Source organism: Lactuca sativa, chromosome 8, assembly GCF_002870075.4.
Source record: "Lactuca sativa cultivar Salinas chromosome 8, Lsat_Salinas_v11, whole genome shotgun sequence".
NCBI classification, from domain to species: domain Eukaryota; kingdom Viridiplantae; phylum Streptophyta; class Magnoliopsida; order Asterales; family Asteraceae; genus Lactuca; species Lactuca sativa.
The window spans coordinates 152,083,573-152,109,501 of NC_056630.2; the positions used below are offsets into that span (position 1 = coordinate 152,083,573).

The 25,929-nt window shown below is 35.7% G+C and overlaps 1 protein-coding gene across 1 annotated transcript; it reads left to right on the forward strand.

Moving 5' to 3' along the window:
- Positions 1–9,131: 9,131 nt before the first annotated feature.
- On the forward strand, positions 9,132–10,298 carry LOC111905296 (ethylene-responsive transcription factor TINY). The gene has a single exon (XM_023900985.3). The coding sequence runs from the start codon at positions 9,370–9,372 to the stop codon at positions 10,138–10,140; it is 771 nt and encodes a 256-aa protein (XP_023756753.1). The 5' UTR covers positions 9,132–9,369; the 3' UTR covers positions 10,141–10,298.
- The last annotated feature ends 15,631 nt before the right edge of the window (positions 10,299–25,929 follow it).

The window sequence follows — 25,929 nt, forward strand, 5'->3', positions numbered from 1 at the left end:
AGTACTTGGTATGTCGAAGTTATCAGGATTGTTCAAAGGCTCTGGCACATATCTGCCTTTGGATTTCCAGGACGTCCGTTCTGACAAACCAACGGTTTCATCAGCATTGTTGATGGGGGCGGACCAGAAGAACTCATCACAACCATCAGCATTATCTTCATTTACAATGGCCGTGAGTTCGGCTGTCTGATGTTCGGTTACTCCTGTGACCTTATACACCTGATTTGGAGTCGTCCTTACCTTTTGGTATACAACAGCCTTTTCTTCAAGGATCGGGGACTTTTGTTGGGACAGATGAGCAAACTCCACAGAATTTTATGAAATAAGATTTTTGTGGTTTTCGGGTTCAATTTTGACAAACTCAGAACAATCCACTTCATCCTCTACAGAAATTTCACTCGTATCATCATCCTCATTAAGCTCAGATGCATTTTCAACATCAATTTTAGTTTCTGAACTCAAGTTGGCATTCAATGAGTCAAACTTTTGTATGGTTTCGGTCCTTAGTTTCAATTTATCATTTTCATCCAAAAGGTTTTTCAGCATGTCCTTATGGTCCTTGGACTTTATGAAAGATTCGATTTTGTCTAGTCCATACATATAAGTCAGATTTACATCCTCAGACGAGACTACACTTTCGCAATTATATGCTTCAGCGTCGATTTCATCTTCCTTAAACTCAAGGAAGGGCAAAATCATGCGATGAATTTTCTGTCCTATTTCACAGTTAAGATGAAGTTGAGTGATGTTAGAATAAAGACGCTTAGCAATCAAACAAAAGACATTTCTTTGTTTCAAAAGTTTTAAATTGTCTCTTTGTAAATAAATGTTTTCGTCTTTGGATTTGATCAACTCCGACTCCTTCAGCTCTATCCACATCCTCCGTTCCTCACTCTTTGAAGACACCCTGCTTATTTGGTCAGTTAGGTTAGAATTGGTGACCCGTGTTTGAGTTAAACTGCTGTCTAGATATGAGATTCTTGAATTTACATTTTTAAATTCTTTTTCATATGAATTTTGTGGGACTTTGAATGAAACAAAAATGGATTGTACCTTCTTGATTAATTCATCAAGCTCATTAAACTGCACGCTGAGAGGTTTTGCTGTGAAACACAAGTCCTCTCGCTCCTTCTTGTCTTCATTCCCACCGTCTGTGTTGTATCCCCTTATTTGAGATACATCCGACACTATCAGACACTTTCCACCGCTTCCTTCACCTTTCGTAACATAAGCCTTTCCATGAGATGGCTTTGTAACTTCATCATCCTCAGAATCGGTTGACCAGACTTCCACGCCACCGAACTCATCATCCGCTACCGAACCCTGCACAATTAAAGCATTCATAGAAGGGTTAGCAGTAGTTTTCTTTCTCTTGATCTCTTCCAGCTTTTTCATCAACACAGTTTCTTCATCTTTTTCTTCATCCTTTTCTGCCATTTTCTTTAGGACACAGTCTTTGGTATAGTGGTTCTTTCCTCTACAGTAGTAGCAGTTCACACCTGAATCTCCTTCAGCTTTCGGCTCTTTCTTTGGTTCTTCTGCCTTCGGTTCCTCCCTCACTTTTTCAGAACTATAGCTTCCCAGCCAATTTCTGTTCTTATTGGTAGGAAACCTTTTCTTGATAAACCTCTTTGGATTTGACACCATCATTGCATAATCTTCAGAGGTAAGGTCATAGTCTTCTAAGTTAAGATCTTCATCTTCTACCACACTTTTGCTTTTAGATAGAAGGGCCAAGGAACCCAAGCTTGAAACCACATTTTTCTCCTGCAAGACAATCTTTTCTTGGGATTTCAAAATTCCTACCAGTTTAGCCAATGAATATGATTTGAATTGCTCATGAGCTTTAACAGTGGACACAACTGCTCTCCACTCAGATTTAAGACCATTCAAAAATGTAACTTTTTGTTCAATCAACTTCCTTTCAATATCGTGTTTAATTATCTTACTGAGAAGATGATTGAAGCGATCGAATGTCTGAGTAACAGTTTCCTCGGGATTCTGCTTAAATTCGCCAAACTCAGATAAGAGTAAGGTCTGAATGGAATGCTCCAGATCTTTGTCTGTGGAATATAACTCTCGCAGCCTATCCCATATTTCTTTGGCAGTGCTGCATGAACTTACTAGCTTGAAAGTATCCGATTGAAGAGCGAATCTGATTAGTCTCAATGCTTTAATATTGCACTGAAACTTATCCTTTTCGTCTTGAGCAATATCTTTTACGTCCTTCAACAGATCATTATACTTTTTCTGAGTTTTAATGATTTTAGACGTTGCTGAATGAGCGAATGGTCCAGACACGATTGCTTCCCAAATAAGATATCCATTGTCTTCAGATCCAATGACATAATCTTCAAAGTGATGTGCCCAGACTTCGTAATCCTGGGTGTAAAGGATGGGAATCTTCGTCGTTGATCCAATGCTATTTGAGATGTTTATGGGATTTGATTGTGCCTCGTCCATGCTTGATCGTATAACCTGTTTGAAAGATCAGACTTGTAATATATATAAGATTAGGGAAAAACAAATAAATGTTGAGTTACGTCAATTATGGGATGACGGCTCAATAAATATTAGTTAATGCGGAATAACCCTAATCGCAACCTTTTTCACAGAAAAGATGTGTATGAATTACACAGTCTCCTACTCTGATACCAATTGATAAGTTATTAACAAACTTAATGATCGATTAGATCTTCTTAACAGGTAATGCGATGGATGCAAAAGCAGTAAATAACACAAGTATGGATCAATATGTGTCGAATGATTAGATCAAACAATCCTCAGCAGAGCTCGACTAAGAACTTCTGTTGTAGAGGATTTTAGGGTTACAAGAACGATAGTAATAAACTTGCTGAATAATCACTTTCTGATCGTTCTATTCTATCGTCGTTCTTCTAGGATGCATGCAAGCTCCTATATATACTAAACCCTACTAAACTCACGGATGGATAGGCCCATACCGGAGATACAAAATGGACTAACTAACGAGCCCAATAGACGCAATACTTAACACAAAACACGACCCAACAGTTGGTTGATGAAATTAAATAACTTATTTATTGTGGGTTGAAAATTCTATGTGCTCACCAGGCTCCCAAGCCTGACCCACTCAGTTTCATGTATTACAGGTAGTGGCACTCGAGCATAGATGTGATGTTTTGGATGAGGGATTACGGATATAGGCCTGTAGATATGAAATAATGTAGTAAGGCTTATATTGTATTGTTTATGCTTTTGATCTGTATCGAACATGACATCCCAAGTCTTTTAATGAAATACATTTCTTTGGAAATGCTTTTGATAAATCTTTATCATATTTTGTTTTCGGACAAATTCCGCAACACTTATATTTAAAATGTTACTATGATTTTCAAACAAGCATAAACAAAACCGGCCTTTTCTGGCCGTAAAAATGGGGATGTCACAAGAACCTTAGGAATACCTTATTATTATTGAAATTTATAATGTTTTTTAGGGTTTAGATACCTTTCTATTATTGTAGTAAATAATCAAACAATTCCTTATTGAATAATCTTCAGAAAGCAAGAACAAGAAATTTCGTGCCTCTGATGGGTCACGCCTAAAACCCTAGAAACCCTATAATGAAGAGGGGAGAGAAGGGTGAGAAGGAAATTTCATTCCTAATACTCTTAGGAATGTCATGAACGAAAATTGATGGCCTTGCGGTCCTATTTATAGTTTAGGTAACTTGCAATTAACACAGAATCTGAATTGAATAAATAATAGATTTAATTCTAATTCAAATCATTTCTTTTAAGCAACCAGGAGGCTTCTAGAAACCCTAGAAAGACTCCTAATTTCGTTCATCCCTTGGATGATTCTAGAATTGCTTCTTTTGTTCAACTATTAAACAATTACAATTCACCCATTGCACCTTTAATTAATTCCTGTTAATCCCAAATTTAATTCCAACTTAATTATGATTGATAATTAATTAATTCTTATTGATTTCTTATTAATTTATTAACCATATAAATTAAAAAATCAATTATTTAACTATTGATCTCATGTTAATTTATTATTTACATAAAAAATTAACATATCAATCTTCTATTCCCAATTAATTTATTAATCACATAATATATATTAACAAAACGTTTCTCTCTCTCTCTCTATCTATCTATCTATCTCTCTCTCTCTCTCTCTCTCTCTCTCTCTCTCTCTCTCTCTATCCTAATATTATTTCTAGCTATTTTTGGTTATGGGGAAAACTCAAAAGGAATTTTCTCTTAATTCAAAAATAAACCAATTTATTTATTGGCTTAGACACCTTAACCCAACATGGACCACCTCCTCTTACCAGTCACGGGCTTTGTCTTTCAGATGACATGATGCAAATCTGACCTTCGATTACTCCGAACAAAGGCTGGATTGGAAGGCATTCCTAATGTCCGACAACCATCATCTGCTAGCAATGGGGTCCTTCTTCCCGAAGAGCTCAGGAGCCCCACATACACGAAACTCTCAAAAAGTCAAAGAGCTTGCTCCCACCATAGCCACTATCTTAGTACGGAATGCACCTAGACTCTCATCCATCAACTTCAATATGTCCTCCTTGATCAAACCAAAGATCACAGGAGTCTGCTCTAATATGCTACAAATGATCACATATGAAATGAACTCTTGTATCTGATTATCCATGTGTTCGGATCCAGAGCCCAAACTCGATCCCGCACCTGGACCTGAACCACCTCAAGTGACCACCATACTGAAAATAAACAATACAATTATCAGAAAAACACTCAAACATTTTCCACATATAGCGAGTTACTTAGTATCCTCGTGACTTCTCTTGCATCGAGTACGAATCCTATACTTTTAGTAGTACAAGCCCTATACTACCTTCCACACCTATATGTACTTCTCTCAAGAGCCATCCTGATTCCCCTATGTGATTCCCTTGCTACTCAAACATTCTACACTCCTGTTAACCAGTGCATCCGATAAGCTATCACACTTCCTAGATTTTCCTAGGATTCCATTCCTGCCACTCTCTGCCATCAGCTGTAGAAGGAACTCTCACTAACACATGCAAACTACCCAACAAATATAATTACATGTAACAGGCCCTAGATAATTCTTTGACTGCAAGGTCTCACGCTACACCGGTTGGACTCAAACAAGAGCTACGCAATAGAGTTAAACCTAACCTTCTAAAATTATCTAATTTTTGTAACATGTATCCTAGCATATTTCACTTGATAGTTAACCGCTATTAGCATTCGAGCATCGAGTTCTAACCGAAGCACTACCTAGCAGGCCATCCTAATGGATCACTTATAATCCATACTAGCATGCAGTTCTAGAGGTTGATACAGTAGGCATACCAAGGCATCTCTCCTCACATACACATATGGGGAGATCGTTAGCCCTAATCTAGCATGTTATTCATATATTCACAAACTGAATCAACTAAACATGTATGGTTATTTTGGGAACACGTACTTGAGCTCGTCCAATTGCATGCATCACACCCCATTTTTATAAAACCTTTTTAGAGAAATCTTGTTCTTTTACTAATTCCTCAGTTTGAGTTTAGACACACCCCGGAGCATGCATGAATCCATCAAACTAAGGATCTGATACCAACTTGTAACATCCAAATAATACTAAGTAAAATTTTTTGTTTTTAAATCAACCTTAATCATCACAAACCATTGAAAGCATATCAGTATGAAAATCTTATCAAAGTACGATCCTAAAATCATCAAAAGCCACATAATGGTGGATACGATGCGATCAAGCTGGGCCCTACCCTTTTAAACTAGATGTACCTGAAAAATATTTAAACATAGACCTTAAGCACAAAGCTTAGTGAGTTCCCCAAAATATAACATACCATACATAGATACATACATCAGGCCCCTCCTGGTATAGATCGGTCAATAACATGCGATGGGCTCCGCCTAACACATTCATCAGGCCCCACTTAGGATTGGTGTCTTCGACCCACAATTACTTTGAAGAGACTCACCTAACAAACGATGATCAACGACTATTGCTCCTACTGCTGCAAATATATATCTTATAAACCATCTATACAGCCATACAAGAACACCCTTAGCTTTCCTTCCAAAACTAGGGGTTTGACCAAAATTTAACGCAAGTCAAAATTCAAAGTCAACGATCAAAGTTGAGTCTCAACGTCGTGGCCCTTAAATGACAAAATAGATGCATTTTGCCCAGTCACCACGCCGTAGCAACCTACGCCACGCCGTGGGCATTGGATTCAAAGTGTCTTAATAGGCTAAGTTGAATCCTTCGATCCCAAAGGATCCAAAGTCCATATTTGATCATTTCTAGTGTCTAAATGGATAAGTTTCTAACTTTATTCTTTGATACTCACCAAGAGCTCTATATCTCAAGTCTTAGGTCCATAATGCACAATCATGGCATAGGCTTAACTGAGAAGCACTTAACCCCTAAAATCTCAGATCCATTTGCTCCAGAAGAGCTTATAACACCAAAATCAAATTAAAGTTTGGTGCTTTTTAGACATGCACTTCCAATGCATGTCTTGGACTCAACTTAGGTCAAAATGGGGATTATAGACAAGATCTTATGCATGGCTCAAACAACCAACCAAACTTTAGATGCAAACCAAGAATTACTCCAAATGATCCAGAGAATCATAAAGTTCCAACCTATATGAACTCTCACCACCCTAACTAACAAGATCAAGAAGAAAATGGGACAAAACTTAAGATCTAGCAACTTATTATAAAAAAGGTGGAGCATTGAATACTTACAAGGGTCCATAATCGAGCTAGGAAGGGAGATGAGGACTTTCTTGTTGATCCTTTGCTTATTCCTTCTTCCTTCAAAATCACTCAAAAGCATTCAAGAAGGCTTAAATAAAGGAGGAAAAGGAATTAGGGTTTCTTCTAAGTTAAAGAGTGGGATGGAGGCTGAGGGTGAGGGTGAACAAACCCTAGCCTCAACATTCCTTTAAATAGGGTACAAAACCCAAAAAAATAGGGTTTAAGACGTCAGTGACAGACATACCGTGGCCTTTCTTGCCATTTCGTGGCGAGTCAAAAGAGACCCACGACCATAAAATGCCTCGTCATGCCATGGAGATCCTTCCCCATGCCATGACGACTCCTAAAATCAAATTTCAAATTAAAAATGAAGTATCCCTCAAAACCGGATGTTACACATATAAACTGGATAATCACCAATGCACACAGATAATGTAAATAATGATCTCATAAACCACCTAGACATTAAATAAAAGGTCAAACCCTAGTTTATGACCTAGAACCTGAAAGTTTGACCCGAAGTCAAACCTAGACAAAAAGTCAAAAGTCAACACTTAGTTAAACCATGAGTCCCATGCACTCTCATGGACGCCTCGCACCCGCTATAACACAAAATAGTTGAGTCTTAGCTCCAAATTAGATGTGGCTCCATATTTATCAAAAGCTGCCTTGCGTTTCGGCCTTTTCAAGGGTTTTTCGACTAAATCTAATAAGTTAAGGCTCTATTTTTCTAAATCTGATTCTTACTAATGTATTAATGGATAAAGTTTCCAATTTTATCCATTAAGTCACCCTAAACAAGCAAGATCTAAACTTTAATAATCAAAACTTACTTAAAGGACCTCATAACTTGCATGGCTTAATGGACATGCACCAAAACATGACTTTCCTAGTCTAACAAGTCTAAAGAATGTTCCAAGGTGCTCAAAAGGTGTTGGAGCTCTCTCAACTCCAAAGCACAAGCTCAAAAGGAACAAAAAGTAACAAATATGAGGGGTGTATTCGACAAAACTAACTAGTAACGGGTAGCAGTTAGCAGGTAGCGGGTAACTTTTGATTTATGAGCGTTTTGTTGAAAGCTTCTCCATGTAGCCGAACGCATCTTTTTCTTTTTTACGAGTGTTTTCTTAAAAGTTAGAAGCCAAATGCTTCTAAACGCTGCATATCGAACACGCCCGAGAAATAACTACATTTAGCAAAACCAAAGAGCAAGTTAAAAGCTTTATACTCACAAAGGTCCAAAATAAAGTAAATTTCTTGGATCTATAATTGCTCATTCAGTCTATGATACTAGTAGAACTTCAAGATCTTCAAGCTTCACAAGAAAATGGAGAAATAAGCCCACAAATCAACCAAATGCTAGAGAGAGAGAGAGAGGGGGGGTTAGGGTTTCTGAAAAATCGCTCAAAGGGTGATGGAGGCTTAGAATAACCAAACCCAAGGGGTTAATGACCATTAAATAGTCTCAAAACTCTGACAAACCCATTCAACACATGGGCCAGACGCGCCACGCCATCTAAATAGGCGCTCCGTGCCTTTAAATAAATCTTCAGATTTCAATGAACTGAACAATTTTAAGTCAGAATAAATTACATAATGAAAAAACGGATGTTACACAATAACACATTTCTCCACGGCAACAACATCGTCAAATAGGAGATGATCAACAACATCAACCATAGCCATATTCACCCGTTCCATATATATGATAAAAAATAAACCAAGAAAATAAGTCTCCTTGTTTAAGGCCTCTTTAGAGATTGAACTCCAAAGTTTCCGTTGCACGGGAAGAGACCAACCAAACATTTGTCCACCCAATCCGCTTCCTTATATACCGATCGATTATTTCATTATCCATCAATTGATTGTCTAGAATTTGCCTCATAAAAAGGGAGTACTCCATATTAACAAGATTATCAATCGTTAACATCAACAAATTATCTAATAGCTTTTGCAATAGTTTTATATTACATCTATTAAGCTAATACATTATAATCTTTGCCATACATACCTAAAATATGATATTGTGAATAACTCTAAAAATTATTATTTAATTAAAAATATGACAAAAGCACTTTATATTTTTTTAAGATTAGCCATTTTACCTAATCGTAGTAAATTAGTTAAAATTATCATTGGTCATGGCTTTTAAAAATTGTATTATATTTCCCTTCATAAATAGTGAAATATAATTATGGTATTATATGTCAAATCAGATTTATAATCTTACGGCAACAATAAAAATAGGTTTGACATTTTTTGCATGGTAATTGTGTCATCCATTTTCACATGTCTCTATATGTATTGTAGGTAATTATGATCAAATTTTCACCATTCATTTTCTCTCTCTGTCTCTTTACTTTCTCTCTCTATATTTATCTGTGTATCTATATAAACTCCTCGTAACACTTCTGAATGCATTTAGATTTTAGACTTCAAACTTTCTCCCTAACGAATCTCACTTCACTTATACATCCTTCCAAAAACCAAGTACTTGTCTTTCTCGTTCGGGTCGGATCATCCATTTCAAGATTTCTTTAACAGCAGCTTTACTAGCTATTTGCACACTGGGTAATCACCTACAATGGCGGAGGCTCTGAACTCTGAGACTGAGTCCACCACCACCACAATATCCGACCCATTTTCTAAAGAACTGAGTTTAGAGGATCCAAATAGGAAATGGATCAAACGTAGCAGAGAAAATGCAGAAGATGATGATGGCAATAGCAGTAGTAGCAAAGCCACCAAAAACAACAGTAAACATCCGGTTTACAGAGGTGTTCGGCGGCGGGCGTGGGGAAAATGGGTATCGGAGATCCGACAACCGAAGAAGAAATCTCGGATCTGGCTTGGAACCTTCCCTGACCCGGAAATGGCTGCACGTGCACACGACGTCGCTGCACTCTCCATCAAAGGCAAGTCCGCCATTCTTAACTTCCCTGAACTTTCGGACATCTTGCCCCGACCCATTTCATGCTCACCATGTGATGTCCAGGCAGCGGCCACTAAAGCTGCTTCCATGGTTCATCTCAACCAGATCACAACCGCAATGACGCCGTCCACGTCTGCTTCTTCGACCTGCTCCGCCGCGTCCACGTTGACGTCGTATTCGGGAAAGCCACCGTCGGAAGAGCTGAGCGAGATAGTGGAGCTTCCAAGTTTGGGAGAAGGGTTTAACTCGAACGATTTTGTATTTGTGGACTCTGGTTGGGACTACTTCTCGTCGTCGCCATGGGTGGAGGGCGGCGACGGTGGATGTTTCGGTGGAGAGCCGTTGTCTGTAATGCCGTCGACTTCCGGACATGTTATATCACCTGGCAGCTTTTTCTTTGATGCCTTATTATGGCAATATTAATAAAATAAAAATAATAAATGTTTCTTTTAGTTTTTCTAGTTGTTTTCTGGAGTTTAGTCTCTTAAACCACATTTTTATATCACGAGGAGTGTCATAAATGTTAAATTTGATATGTAATTTAAGGGGTGATTATAAATTGATTAGCGTGTTTATTAAAATTCAAAAAAATGTTAATATAAGATATTATAATCATTGTATTTCTAGTTGTTTTTTTATTGAATGGTTAAGATTGTAATTAAAAATAAAAGGGTGTTTGACATTTCTTTTATAATCACTTTTAACTTCTTTAAAATTTAAAAGATGTTTAGGTAATAGAAAAGTTATTTTAAAAATAATTTTTTGCACAGAGGAAATTGAAAAGTTAAAAAAACGTGGCTTTTTGTAACTTTTTATGACATATAAAAGTTACATTAAAAATTATTTTATTAATCTAAACACATTTTAAATAGTTCATTTTGCAAAAAATCTTTTTTGTTATATTTAAAAGCAATCCCAAACACCACTGTAGAGTTTGTGTTTATTTAAGTTGTAAAATGTACCTGAACTCAGATAATTTTTATTTAAAACGCTCATTATAATTGGTGAGATTCAGTAACCAATTTGAATTAAAAAAATAATAAACTTAGTGAAGGAAATATGAATGTTAGTTGAGCTTATACTCAAAATCTGTTTGAAAGTAATTTACATAAATACATTTATATATATTTTCTGTCATGTTACTTTTCTAATTGTTTTTAATTAATAATTATATATTTCTTTCTAAATTGGTCATCATTACCACATCAATAATATAACAACTATATCATATAATTTGGGTGTTACTATATACTTTTCCCTCTTATTCATATCATTCGTATAAGTAATCAAATCATACGTAACATATATTATTTCACTCACACACGGGGTTATACAAAACAACTTTGGATAACTATAGAATTAACCTATAATTTAGGTTAATTATTTATAATTTCTAGTTTTTATCAAAATATTAGTATTAATATAATAAAATATAATTATTAAATGAAATAAATTTTAAGAAAAAATGAGTTAATCTTTATATAATTATTTTCCAACATTAAACCAAAAGTTACCATTTTTGCCAATATAGCCTTCAGTTTTGTAAATGTCATCTCCGAAAACTCTGGTTTTATAAGCCAAAAAAATGATTTTTTTTTGTGTTAGTAATTTTCACAACAAAATAAAGTTTAATATTATAGTTTTCATCTATCAAAATGACAAAATCATAGAGAATCACTTGTAAAATTCTCTACAAAAAATACAAAAATCTTAGATTGTAGTTAAAAAAAAATGTTTTTAAGTTATTTTTTATTGGAATTTTTAAAGATAATTCTCGTAGCACTTTTACTAAAAACTTAAAATTTTCGTATTTTACAAAAAAATTTGCAAGTCATAAATACGAAATTTGACTCTGTTTTTTTTTTTAATACCATTTTTGTATGTGAAAACTACAATATCAAATAATATTTTGGTGTGGAAATAATCTTTGAAGATTTATAACCCAAAAAAACTTCAAAAAAATTGATTTTGTTTGTATTTCAAAGATAACATTCGCGTCTTCATTCATAATTTTTTTCAAAACGACATCGTTTTGATGATTTGACAGTTACTATCTCAATTTTGCAAATGATATGCGAAATTTGTGACTATTTTGATAACTCATTAATTCTTGCTTAAATATTAAAAAATAATAAATTAAAATACCGTTGATTTTTTTAATTTGTAAATTATACAACTCAATAATAGTAGACATTATATGATTTAATAAAAGATTACATGTAATAGTAAAATTATTGTGTTAGCCTATTAGTCCATGTTTTGAAAACCGGACCGGACCGGCCGGTTCGACCGGTTCAACCAGGAACCGGTCCCGGATCCGGTTCTTAAAGGCCAAAAAACCGGTAATCGTTTGAACCGGTGAAAACCGGTAAAAACCGGTCAAAACTGGAAATTTTAAAAAATATTTATTTTTTTCATTTTTTGTATTTTTTATATAATTAAATATAATTATGACATCATCCGGTTTTTTCGGTTTCTGAGACCGATCCGACCGGTTGGACCACCTGAACCATTGAACCAATAAGACGACCGGTTCGGTCTCCGGTCCGGTTTTCAAAACCTTGCTATTAGTATCTAATACTTAATCTAATAATAAATAATAATTACTGCATAAATATGTATATAACATAATAACATAACTATAAATCTAATTTAATAAATAAATAATAAAACTATTAATGTGAAATAAGACTTCTAAATAATACGAGACTTGTTAATAATACTAGATGTGTTACAAGGGCTTACAAGTTTTGCTATATGACAATATGATGAGTTATTTATATAGAATATTACAAAATAAGATGTGGAAGATCTACTTTCTAAACATTAGAAAAAAATAGTACAACCATGAATGATAAGATATATATACAGTTTAGTTCAACCCAGGATAAAGGCATATGCAATACCCATCATGATGGTCATCGTGGTTTATGTAATTACGAACCATGACTATACACATCATCCTGATGTCTCAGTCTTATTGTGGGTCCTGGTAGTAAACCGTTGTTATGTCTTTCACGAACGAGAATGACAAATCAGGGTTCTCTCTCTCTCTCTCTCCCTCTCCCCCCCCCCCCCCCCCCCCCCCCCCCCCGGAGAGTACTCCATGGAATAGGACCGTTGTCGTAGAAAATATTGTAGATGGTCTAACATTATATTTAATAATGGTTTTTGGTATTTATTTAAAATTAATATTAACAATAGGATTCCTTAATCACTTATATGGTTCAAATATGGTCTTGTTAACTTATTATTCATTTAAGAGTATTGACACATGACGCATCCTTTAAACGTCTTTTAAGAGTTTTTATAAAATCTTAATTATTTAATAGAGTATTTAACTAAATTAAATACTAAATATCTAATATAGCTACAATGTTAATATTATTTATTATTTAAGTACAGTAGCTCATGTGTTGTCTTGAGTGTTCTACTAACAACAATAGATATCTCGTGATTGAAAAAGCATAAGCAATTATAGGTTCTTTCCATTTCCATGCACAAAAAGGTTAACATGAATCTCTGTCAACATTTTTCTTTCCATACATATTTATTACATTTATATCTATCAATTTTTGGTTATCCTTTCTAATTTTTAGCTACCAACTTACAACTTTACAACTAGTTTTAACAAATACATCTATAATTTCTTTTATATTTATATGTATTGGTTGAAAAATCACGTTTTTACCCAATTCATGTGAGACAAAACGTTGCATATAAACCATATAAAAATATAAACTATCTACTTAGAGCAAATACGTTGATATCGTCTTTAATAAAGAAATCGACATTTCTCACTGCTACCAGCCCTTTTAGCTTTTAAAAGGTACTTCACCCACCCACTCTCTTTATTTATTCATTTAATTTTTCCTTAAAATTATTTTCAAAATAATTCAGTTAAATTATTTGAATCTGAATCAAAGGAATGACACTTCTAACCCTAAATTAACGATCCTTATTATGCGACAAATAAATACCGTAATGGCTAGAGAATAATAAGAGATTCCCTTATTTAATTTAAGTGGTTACATTAAATGTCTATACTATAAAGTTTATGAATTGAATAGCTAATTGAATCCCGTTAAATAAATAAATAATCTAATTGAATGTGTTTATTTTGTTGGTTAAACATGTTTTTTTTTTGACCCAACAAATATTATTAAACAAAACAATCCCTAGCAAGGTGCTAGGGATGTATTACAAGGTTTTAAAGGAGGAAATTACAAACAAAAAAAATGGATTAATACACCATTCGACCCATCGATAATTACAATTGTCTCTCATGTGTTTTATCCATGTAAAGACTATGGATATTACCATATCTACCACTACGGCAGGGGAAGTTCGAATCTTCTTGAAGATCCGATCACACCTTGCTTTCCAAAAGAGTTATGTCGTTCCATAACATATACTTAATAATATTTTCCGTTTATTTGGACATGTTCCCCATTGTGAAGGAAATTTCAGAAGCTCTCCAATTGACACAGGTATTGTTTCAGGTAGCCCACACCAGAGAAATACCCATTCCCAAACCTTGGCAACCATTGGGCATGTTAGTAGCACATGGGTGGTGTCTTGATCTTCCGAATCGCAATAACAACAGGTGGGGGGCCCGATTTGCACACCTCTCCTGAGTAGGGTTGTGGCAGTTGGGATACGGTCTAAATGTACCCTCCACATAAAGCAATTCACCTTTAGTGGAACTTCATGTATCCAATTTAATATACCTTCCCTAATGTTGCGGTTGTATCTCTCCAATTAATTATGGATCTAAGGACATCCACATGAAATGCCTTATCACTTGATAAGTTAAAAATCCATTCATCTCATCGTGGATTCAGATGGAGATTGTCGACCATGTCAAGGAGAATGTCAGCCTCATTAAGTTGAGTCGTGAAAGTCGGAGTTGATCTCCAATCCCATGTAATCCTTCCAGGCTGGATACGATCACTAACTTTACACCGTTTTTTTCGTTCCAAATTGTATAATTCTAGGAAGGATTCCTTTAATGTTGTATCTCCGATTCATCTGTCGTGCCAAAACATGGTTTCGTCCCTATTGCCAACATTTTTTGAGATTACATCATTTATATCAATTCCTAATTTTGCCAGCTCTTCTTGTACTCCGGTCACGTTTTTTCATACTCCAGGTATCAATTTTTTGGACATGAAGCCAACAGGTTTATTGTGAAGATTATGAATCCCTTTTATGACATTGGACATTAACCCTGCTTTGTCGACTTTCATCCTCCACCACCACTTCACGATTAAGGACAAGTTGAGAGCTTTAAGTGAGCCTAGTCCCAAACCCCCATCCTTTTGGGGGCAATCACCTTATCCCATGCCACCCAGTTTATGTGTTTTTTCTCATACGCACCACCCCATAGGAATCTTCGCCTTATTTTTTCCAAAGTCTTGATAACACCTGCTGGAGCAACAAACAGGGAAAAGTAAAACGTTGGAAGGCTTTCTAAGACAGCTTTAGCTAGAATTAACCGCCCTCCAGAGATAAGGACTTCGATTTCCAAAAACTCAATCTTGATTTTAATCTTTCAATCACTTCTTTCAAGTTCTTTAAAAGGCTCATATTTGCTCCGACCGGAACTCCAAGGTATGTGAAAGGAAGCTTGGCTGGTTTAAATCCAATTTCACCACATTCCAGTGTTTTGTTCAATTTTTTGAGATGAAATTAGATTCGTATATGAATTTTATTCCACCAAATGAATAAAAGTGAATTCCTTCCAAGTTTGGATGAAATTAATTCCAATGCATGAGGGAAAGTACAAGATTATCATATTACCCTCTACTACCATCACTAACAATACCCACCACTACTACTAGCAACCATTAACCGCCACTACCACTACCACCACTTTAACCAACAACATCACCACCACTGTCACCACTACCACCACCATCATCTGTCACCACCACCATTGTCGTTGTCGCTGCCACCACCATCACCACGTGCTACCAGAACCACTATCTTTGTCGCCGCCACCACTGCCAATACCACAACCACCATGTAATACTTGTTTTTCGTAAAAGGTATTATTCCAAGGAGTACAATTTATTTACAAGACAAGTAGGAGAAATAAAGAATGGAGTTAACTTTAAGTTATTTATTGATATTTAACAAAATACAGTAAAATAATGTTGTAGTCCATACGACGCCGATTTCATGGATATAAAGTTTGTCGAAATCGAAGTCCGTATGAGAAAGTTATGGGTGTTTGATGTTGAGAAAAAAGTATGTTGCTATTCTTAGAAAGTCAATGAAAGTAAAAGTCAAAGGGTTAATGGCAGCCCTCGCCACGACGTTGAGAAGAAGTGAGTCATGAGGACACATGTTAGTTAGAGAGCGACATGTGGAAAAACAGGAGTATTCTTTATCACCAAGGCACGACGAGATTCTTGTCACGGCGCGGCGTGCAAGTGTACAAATACTCTTCATTTGTGTAGTTTTTATTTTTTTAGCGCACGATGTCGGGGGAGTGACTCGAGATAATAAATCATATGTATTAACACTACAAAACCAACTGTTATCAAACAACCCCACATAAATATCTATAAGACAATTTTCCCTTAGTTAATCATCTCGTCGATCCTCACATATTGATCCTTTGAGATATAACATGATGGATCATTGTAAGCAATGAGTTGACTATACTGCTTCAGAGATTCCTTGGTAGCAGGCGTTAGTCAATAAAGGCGACCATAGGGGATAGAGTACTCAAATGAACACACAATCCTTTTATGTGGATCAGTATGATTCATTAATACCACAAGACAATTTAGAAATAGATAGTCATTTTCATCTTACTCTAACACATGACCAGGCACCTAACGGTTGCCTAAAAGAAACATACCATTTATGGCTATCTAAAAAGGAAGGGAAATACGTATATAGTAATCCAGTGTGTAACTCGTACCCCACCAAACATTAGTGTCAATGAATAGATTTCTACTCTCCGTTCCAATCTCACACATATTCTTAATATGATGTTGCCTAATATCCAAACTTAATTGAACTAATCATCCTTTTTAGGCCTAATATAATGCTTGTAATCAACTTCCAAAATTGTTTTCCTATTCATACCGTACTCTCGCAATAAAGTATACGACTACACTTTTATCCAACTTAATTAGAACTAATCATCCTTCATATGTCTTGGTTTAAAACCAGGCAAGACTACAGTCCCTGAAATCAACTTTTAATAGTAACCATGTTTAGACAACACTATCATAATTCAGTGTACATGTTTAACATAAAGTATCAGATATTTAATATACATTAATCTTTTAAGTAATGATACTTCCGTTAGATCATCATGTAATAATATCATATATGTACATTAACACACACACACACACACACACATATATATATATATATATATATATATATATATATATATATATATATATATATATATATATATAAGCATATTTGATTCGCACATTGTATGTTCAAATATACATTTAACACATATTCCAGATAATAAGTATTTAATTCACATATAAACTTTCAACAGATATTAAATACTTTTAGTAAATACTTGTATTAAAATCATGTTCATGAAAGTAACTATGCACTCACTTGATTGAGGTGGAAGATTAGCGGGAAAGTCAGCACCTCATCCCACACTTCAAATTTCCTCTTTCAAACGACATAAATACGAATATTAATACATCTCAATATTTGTTCGTATTTATAAGGTTATATTAACCACTACCGGATTCTTAAATAATCCCAAAGAAATACTGAGTTTTATGAAATAAGGAAATACTAGGTAAGCTCACTTTTGAGGTAGGATCTAGTTGGTATAAAGAGTATACTGTTTGGAAAATCTACTTTAAACACATCACGGATCTAGCATAGACATCACTCATGTAAGTAGACCAATCAGTATTTTGGCTAGAATCACTGATATATCTTACTTATATGTTCATAATAACGACAATAAACATAAATATAAGTTACATTTAAAGCGTCGTATGTGTATGTAGCATTCTGATGACGAGGTATTTTCAAGTGTAGCCCTAAGTACGTAGAATTATTGCATTTTATCCCTTGTGCATGAGAAAGCTTGAAAAATGGCCCATAGTGGCATTTTTGTTATATTTGTGGAGGGATCACGTACGTGGGGCGTACCTAGTGTACGGGGGCATACATGTGTGAGAAACAAACCCTAATTTTTAAGGTTTGGACCCTATTTAACCAACTTTATGGCCTCCAAACCTCATCACTCATCAACCTCGAACACCTCCATACGATCTTAGCAAACCATATACACTTGTTTGAGCATTCTTAATCCTTGTGTGTGTTTTTGGTGGCCTTGAAGGAGAAAGAAGGAAGTAGAACCATCTTGGAAGCTTGAAAGAGATTTGGATATGGGATCTTCACCTATCTAGAAACCTCCAAGAGGTATAAAGATTTAAATTTGTCTTGTAATTTCTTAGATCTTGCTAAGTTCTTGATTCATGAGTATTTTGGTCATAAGTCTTGACCTTTTTGAGTATGGCATGCTCCAGCCCATTTAAACAGTCCTTTTAGACGTTTTGAGTAGTTTAGAAGAATAAAAATAGGGTCTTGGATCTTAAATCTTCCCCATACATGTGCTTGGTGGTCTTAACGGATAAGAGGTTGGGGTTTCTAGCATTTAGCACTTACTGGTCATGTAAGACCATAAAGTTGGAAACTTTATGGTCGAGAACAATATTTGGGACTTGGATCTATAATTTGGACATAAAAGATCAAGTATTAAACACTTATTATGTTAAGAAGAAGTTTAGTTGCATGTGTTGGGCGCACCAATTGGTACGTTATGAGTACGCAGCCAAACCCCCGTTTCCTGGTCAACCATCAAGTATGCCCAGCATACAGATGAGTACGTCGAACGTACTCGGCTGGATTGAATCTGCTGGTTTGTCGAGCTTGACCTTTGACTAAGTTTGATGTGAGGGTATTTTAGGTAAATTAAGTGGCACTTGAGATCTGTCATTATTTGGTGTTTAGGGGACCAGTTGAGTTGTCATTCGAAGCTATGTTGTGTTAGATATCTTTGCAAACTGAGAGGTGAGTTTTCCTTACTGTACTTACGAGTCGAAGACACCAAGTTCGGCCAACTAGATTGATATCCTGTTAGATATTGAATTATGATATGTTGATCATGCGATAGACCTATTGATTATCTTATAGTTACTGATATGTGTTAGGTTGGTAGATCTGTAGGACTACTTGTAATTATCGGTTGTATTATTATTAGGCTATTGAATGTGTATATTATATGTTATATGTCGACATGTTATGTTGGGGTTGATACTACTACTTTGTGATGTCAGTCAACAGACTGGGGCAATCTAACTAGGAGGTTGTAGGTCAAGGCATTCCAACTGTGAGGTTGTGGGCCAAGGGTATTCCAACTGGGAGGTTGTGGACCTAGTATGTGGTATGCAGGGCAATCCAACTGGGAGGTTGTGGGCCAGGGTAATCTACCCAGGAGGTTATGTACCCAACATGCTAATTTATGTATTTTTATATGTGGTGTGATGATACTTTGGGGGAACTCACTAAGCTTTGGTTTACAGTTTTAGTTTCAGACACTTCAGATGATCGTCGGAAAGAGAAGGCGTGACCGTGCACATCTTCATGTTTTGTGTTATTGGATCTTGGGAAAACTCTAATTTTGATTAATACTTTTGAAACAATGATTCTTTTTGTAAAAAATGATTGGTTAATGGTTGATTTTAAAATTTTTAAATTTCTATGATTTTTGGAGTGTTACAACGTAGCTTTACTTACAAGAGTTTCTGTCAAAAGTTTGAAAACTTGCATGCAGAATTTCGACGCAAATACTTCTTTCGGTCGAACTTTCCAATGCAGTAGAGCCTCTATAACGTACCAAAAATCCTAGTAAAATTTTGACAAAACTGCAAAAATGGTCCCTGTGTTACGCATTTTTTTGAGTTTTGGACCAAACCTTGACTTTTTTGGATTGGTGGTCCTTTTGACCATGTTTAACTGTGATTTTGGTCCCTCAAAAAACTAAAAAGACTAAAATTCCCTTTTGATACACTTTTTATATTTTCTCTATTTATTTTAAAAGTTTTAATAATAAAAAACTAATACACTTTTATACTCTTTCTCTCTCTTTCTCTCTCAACAGCCAAACACTCCCCCATTATCTCTCTTCGCCTTTCAGCATCCTTTACCTGCTTCTCTGGTATGCAAACTCAGCTTCCGGAAGAAAGGATAATCAAGAACATTTTGCTTCTCTAAACAATCACCACAATAGATCGTGAAAAGTCAATTTTTTTTTGAAGATTTATAACTTTTACTATTTTCTTTTAAATTCATGAACATATAGACACACATGAATAATCCAACGACTTTCTAGGTTCCACACATACATACACTGATACACGCACAATGATTTTCTACTTCAAGGTTTTCTTCTCCGGTCTGCCCACATCTAGCTCTCTCTCTCTCTCTCTCTCTCTCTCTCTTTGTCCACATGTTCTTCTTCTTCGTGATCATACTAGCAAACTCAAAACCACCGCCATATCCATGAAAAACTGTTGTGAATCTCAAGCACGACCGCCACTAAAATTGTAACACCACCACTAACTTGACGCTACCTTGAAGGAATACAAAAGTTATAAGATATCAATCCCTATACGGAAGAAAAAATCAGTAAAATCTCGAACCCCAGTGCTAGTTCCTTTAAAACATCCATCTTGAAGCAAGAAATTAGTTGAGAAATTGATGATATGAACATAAGGATAAGTAATTTCAATAGCCATCCAACCCTTCTAGCCTTACAAAATCAGTTTCCAAATAGATTTGAGAATTGTGATGTGAAATTAATACTAATTGATTCCATTGTTTTGAGTTCTGACGAAGTTACTTGAGAACATAGTAATAAGTATAGAAGAAATGTGTCGGCAAAAGTCTAATGGCTACCAACAAACTTCTGACCAACATTATCACCACCATAATTAGGTCAGCAATCACCCCAACAACTCAAACATTGTTGACTTCTTGGTACTTTCATTTTATAATCAGTCTAGAATTATAAGAGATTTAATCGCAATTTACAGGGTTTCTTCCTTTGTCAGTGTGGATATAAGAACTGGGTTTTTCAAGAACTCTAAAAACTCGAGCAATTATCATATTTTCTTCTCTTCTTCTTGTTCTGGGGTGTGCAATTAAGAGTTAGGGTTTATCAAGAACTCTTTATTAGGACACAGAGAAAGAATCTTTGAGGAATCAAAAGGTAGGGGGATTTCGTTTGTGTAATTTAGGTATAAACGTTTCATTGAAGAGAGGGAAGTGGAGCACAACCATGGTGGTTCTTTTGCATGAGTAAGAAGACAATGCACATTTCTGTGATGGTTTCAGAGAGAGAGAGAGAGAGAGAGAGAGAGAAAGAGAGAGAGAGAAGAGAGAGAGAGAGAGAGAGAGAGAGACCTCTTTTCTGACTAATAAAATAGATAAATAAGGATTAGATTTTAAAAAATGAAAGAAAAATTAAAAATAAATACCCCAAGGGTATTATAGTCATTTCAATATTCTGAAGGACTAAATATGCAATGAAACAAGCTTAAAATGACCACCAATCCAAAAAAGTCGAGGTTTGGACCAAACCTGACAAAAAAATGCATACCACAGGGACCATTTTTTTTCAATTGTGTCTAAAAAATTTCATTCTCAAAACCATTTAATGATCCATAAATCGCGCAAAAACATTGTTCCAAAAACATAGTCATAAATCGGAGTATCCCAAAATCATCTATCAACAAAATATCCACGGATTATGTGAATAATCACGCCTTTGCCTTGTCTTGATCATCAGATGTACCTAAAACCATGAAATCAAAATGTAAGCCAAAGCTTAGTGAGTTCTACCAAAATACCCCCACACAACAAAATATATACAAACATGCATGTTGGGTCCACAGTCATCAAACTGGATTACCCCTGAGCCTACAACATAAGTCTGGATTGCCCTCCCGACCCTCGGATTATGCCTGGATTGCTCTCAAGCCCACATCATAAGTCTAGATTGACCTATTGGCCCTCATCTTATGTCTGGATTGCTCTCGAGCCCGTAACATAAGTCTGCATTGCCCTAACAGCACTCATTTTATGTTTGGATTGCTCCAGAGTTTGTTGGCTTCCGCACATAACAGTATCGCCTCAACCCAACCGTACTATGTCGACATATGTAAAAGATAAACATATAACCAGCAAGTACGGGTAATCATACATATATACCAATCTATCAGATCACTACAACATAGCAACCTTATATATATACCAGGATACAAAACACAACCTATTAGGTCAGCATTGGTGCCTTCGACCCACTAGTATAGTGAGGAAACTCACCTCAAAGTCCAAAGGATAGCTAAGCTAATCACTGCTCCAAATACCGACTCTACAGGTCACCTAAACAACTGTAACACCCATGTTTTCTGCTAGGTAAGTCATAGTTTGTAATCACTTTGGTAAACTATTGTAATCTTTATATGAATGGATAAGAAATGATTATTCATATATTTACATGCTTACATGTTTTATAGGATATTATGTGTATCTAATAATAAAATAAATAAGATTAAAATAGACGTCAAAAATAAAAAGATTACATAGGACAGATAATCTTAACCTAATTGTATACATTATAAGGATTCCAGAGATATAAGGATCGTTCAAATCCAACTTCATATGAAGAAGTTATGCTTCTTCGAAGTTTCGCGATTAAATCGATAAAACTCTATGTATCATATAAATTAGATTTTCAATAAATTACTTTTTAGCTTAAGTAATAAAAAAAAAAGATTTAGTAGTCGTTAAACCAAGAGTGTGCATATAGAGAACGAATCTGAATTTGTCAGAGGAAGTTATGATTTTTCTAAGATTCAACATAACAGTATACAACTCAGAAATCGAATTTTAGATCAAACGTTTTTTAATCCAAAACGATAAAAACGAGATGGAAGATCTTGTTAATAAGAATCCAATTATATAAATTCTGTTGAAAATAGACACCGGATGACAGAGTTATGCATTTTATACAGGCATTATCAGTCTAATCCTGTGTGAAAAATATAAAGTCAAAGAGAGCCGACGGAGTCTAAATGAAAGATGTAGATATAATCGAGAGATTTTTGGGATATAAAGAACGTCAAAATGGAGCTTACATGAAGAAGATACATAATTTTGAAAATCGTAAAAACGGTACGCGCGCACGTCAAGAACGTGGCGTGCCTGACAAGATTACACATCGCCACCCACTTTTCGCCACGTGTCAGGCCAACATTTAACAACGTCACTATATTCCAACCAAGAGCGTGGCATCCCCTATGGAATGCACGACGCGTGTAACATCCCAAAAATTAAGGTTAAATTTTGATTTTTAAAATCCAACCAAACACCATAATTTTTTACAAAACATACTTCCCAAAAGTAATAATCGCATATCAGATTAACCTAAAATCAAATATCATAAAACCATAAGGATGTTCATAATCATACTTTAGCTTTCCCATGATCATCTGAAGTACCTGAAACATAAAACTAAAACTATAAGCCAATTTTCAATGAGTTCCCCAAAGTACCCCACACAACAGAACATATATAATCATGCATGTTAGGCACAATAAGTCATCGGACTAGAATACCCTCGGGGCAACAGCCATCAAGCTGGATTATCCTCGGCCCAATCAGTTATCGGACTGGAATGCCTCGGCCCAATCAGTAATCAGACTAGAATGCCAATATGCAATAGGTTTAATCAGTCATCAGACAGGTATACCCTCTGGTCCACAACCATCGAGATAGAATACCCCCAGTCTATTGGCTCATGCACAAAGCACTAAAGCCTCAACCCAAAACCATATTATATCAACATATGCAACAGATTAACATATAACCAATAAACAAGTAAACAGACATATCTACATTCTACTACATAGTAACATCCTATATACCAGGATACAGATGTAACAAATCACAATATCATAACAAGATCCATTATACCATGATACAAATCAAACGTATCACTACATCATTACAACATCCTATATTCCAGGATACATATATATTGGTCCAACATTGGTGCCTTCGCCCCATAAGTATAATGAGGGAAACTCACCTCACAGTCTGACAAATAGCTGAACAACATGTTGCTCCGAATACCCACTCTACAGGTCACCTATGCAACAAACAGTGACCAAATCGCAAAACTCAACTCAAAATACCCAAAATACCCCTAATCCATATATGATCAAAATATTGGTCAAAGTCAAAAAGTCAAAGAATAATTTTGGGTTGTGTATGCTCATCGTACTCCCCTCTATGCCTAGCGTAGAGGGTGCCTTACAAGGTTATGGGTTTGAACCTTGGTACGCACAACGTACCTCCAGGTACCCCCAGCGTGCCAGAGCTGAACACAAACTTTTTCCATAAAGATCTTGTTCCATTAAGCCAAGGTACCAAAAATCAGATCCAAGTAAAATGGGACGTCTTAATGGATAAAGTATCTGACATTTTCATCCATTCAAGAGGATGAAAACTCAAACCCTTGGTCCAAAAGTCACCCAAAACTCTCAAACTCTTGCATGGCTCAGTGAGAGTGTCCAAGCTCTCATTTTTATGAATCTAGAAGCTCAAAACTACAAGAAACTATATTTCAAGGACATGGAGAATCTCATACTCCATTAGACTAAGCTATGGGACCGAAATTGCATACAATTTCCATGATAACAAGATCTAAGCAATTTATACATTAAGGTCCAAGCTTTATACCTACAAATAAAGCTTAAGGGTAAGATACTTATGGATCCAAAGTGCGTTAAGCTTCCAAGATGGTTTCTTTTCCTTCTCCTTCCATCAAGAACACCACCAAGCACACTTTCAAGCTCAAAATGCAAACACAAGGGAATTAATGTTTGTTTGGGATGAAAATGGGGATGGAGGCTAATGAATGAAGGTTCTTAAAGAGATAATGAGGCTTAAATAGGGTCCAAACCCTGAAAATTAGGGTTTAGGTCTTTGCCACGTACGCCCAACATACATAGAGTATTCCTAACATACTTAATCAGATCAACATTTTTCATTTAAATACGACCTAGGACCAATTTGCAAACATACCACATAATAAGGGTCAAAAATGTAAATTACTTGAATAATGAATGTTACAATTCTCACCCACTTGAATCAGACTTCATCCTCGAAGTACGGTGCTATAAATAACTCAGGGTAATTCCCTCACATCTCTGCTTCGGGTTCCTAGGTCCACTTGAAATATTTCTAATGTTGCCACTGGGCCTTGACCAAAGATACCACCTTTTACACAAGGCCATCGTCTACCTATCGAAAATCGCCACTGGACCATTCGAATTGAAAAGTTGACTCAAACAGGTGACTACCTTCCCATACTACAAGCCAACCCAATCATAGTGGAACTGACATACCCTGACCAATAATAAATCCTTGACCCACTAACCTAACTAATGAGGAATATCCATCACTCATCTGACTATTCACTATTGTTGAACCCTTCAATCGAAAACAAGGTGACTCCCACGAGTCCCAACTAAATAACCATTGTAGTGAAACACGAACAACATCAACATACTCCATTAACTCCCTTTAACCACCTCGAAATCAAAGCATCTTATAAGGGAAACTCGAGAGACCATTCGGAAACCCACAAATACCAACAAACAACCCAATAACTTGAAAACACTCAATCACAATGACTATCTTCCTCTTCCTAACTATAAGACCCAAATTCTAGTGAGAACCAAACGACCAGGAACTCTCAAAACTATTACCACTAACCAACTTCATCAATTTACTTCCTGGAAGTTCTAAGCTTCTGATAGTATACTCTAAGACTGATGATCATCCATTCGTCGCATCTACCTCAAGTCCCTAACTGGGAACACCGCCAAAACATGCAGAAAGAATACTCAAAACATACCTACCATGAATTTTGCCAAATCCCCAAATTCAAAAGTTGTGCCCAAAAACCTTAAATATACACTTGACTTCCTGACAAGTCATTACCAACCCACTGCTCCGACGAGCATATTGATGGTCCGTCCAAGAATTTTACATTGCATCCAAATCGTTAACAGCTCATGGGTACCTCCTCCTAACAAGTCACTCAATGCATTCAAAGCGAACTCATGACTC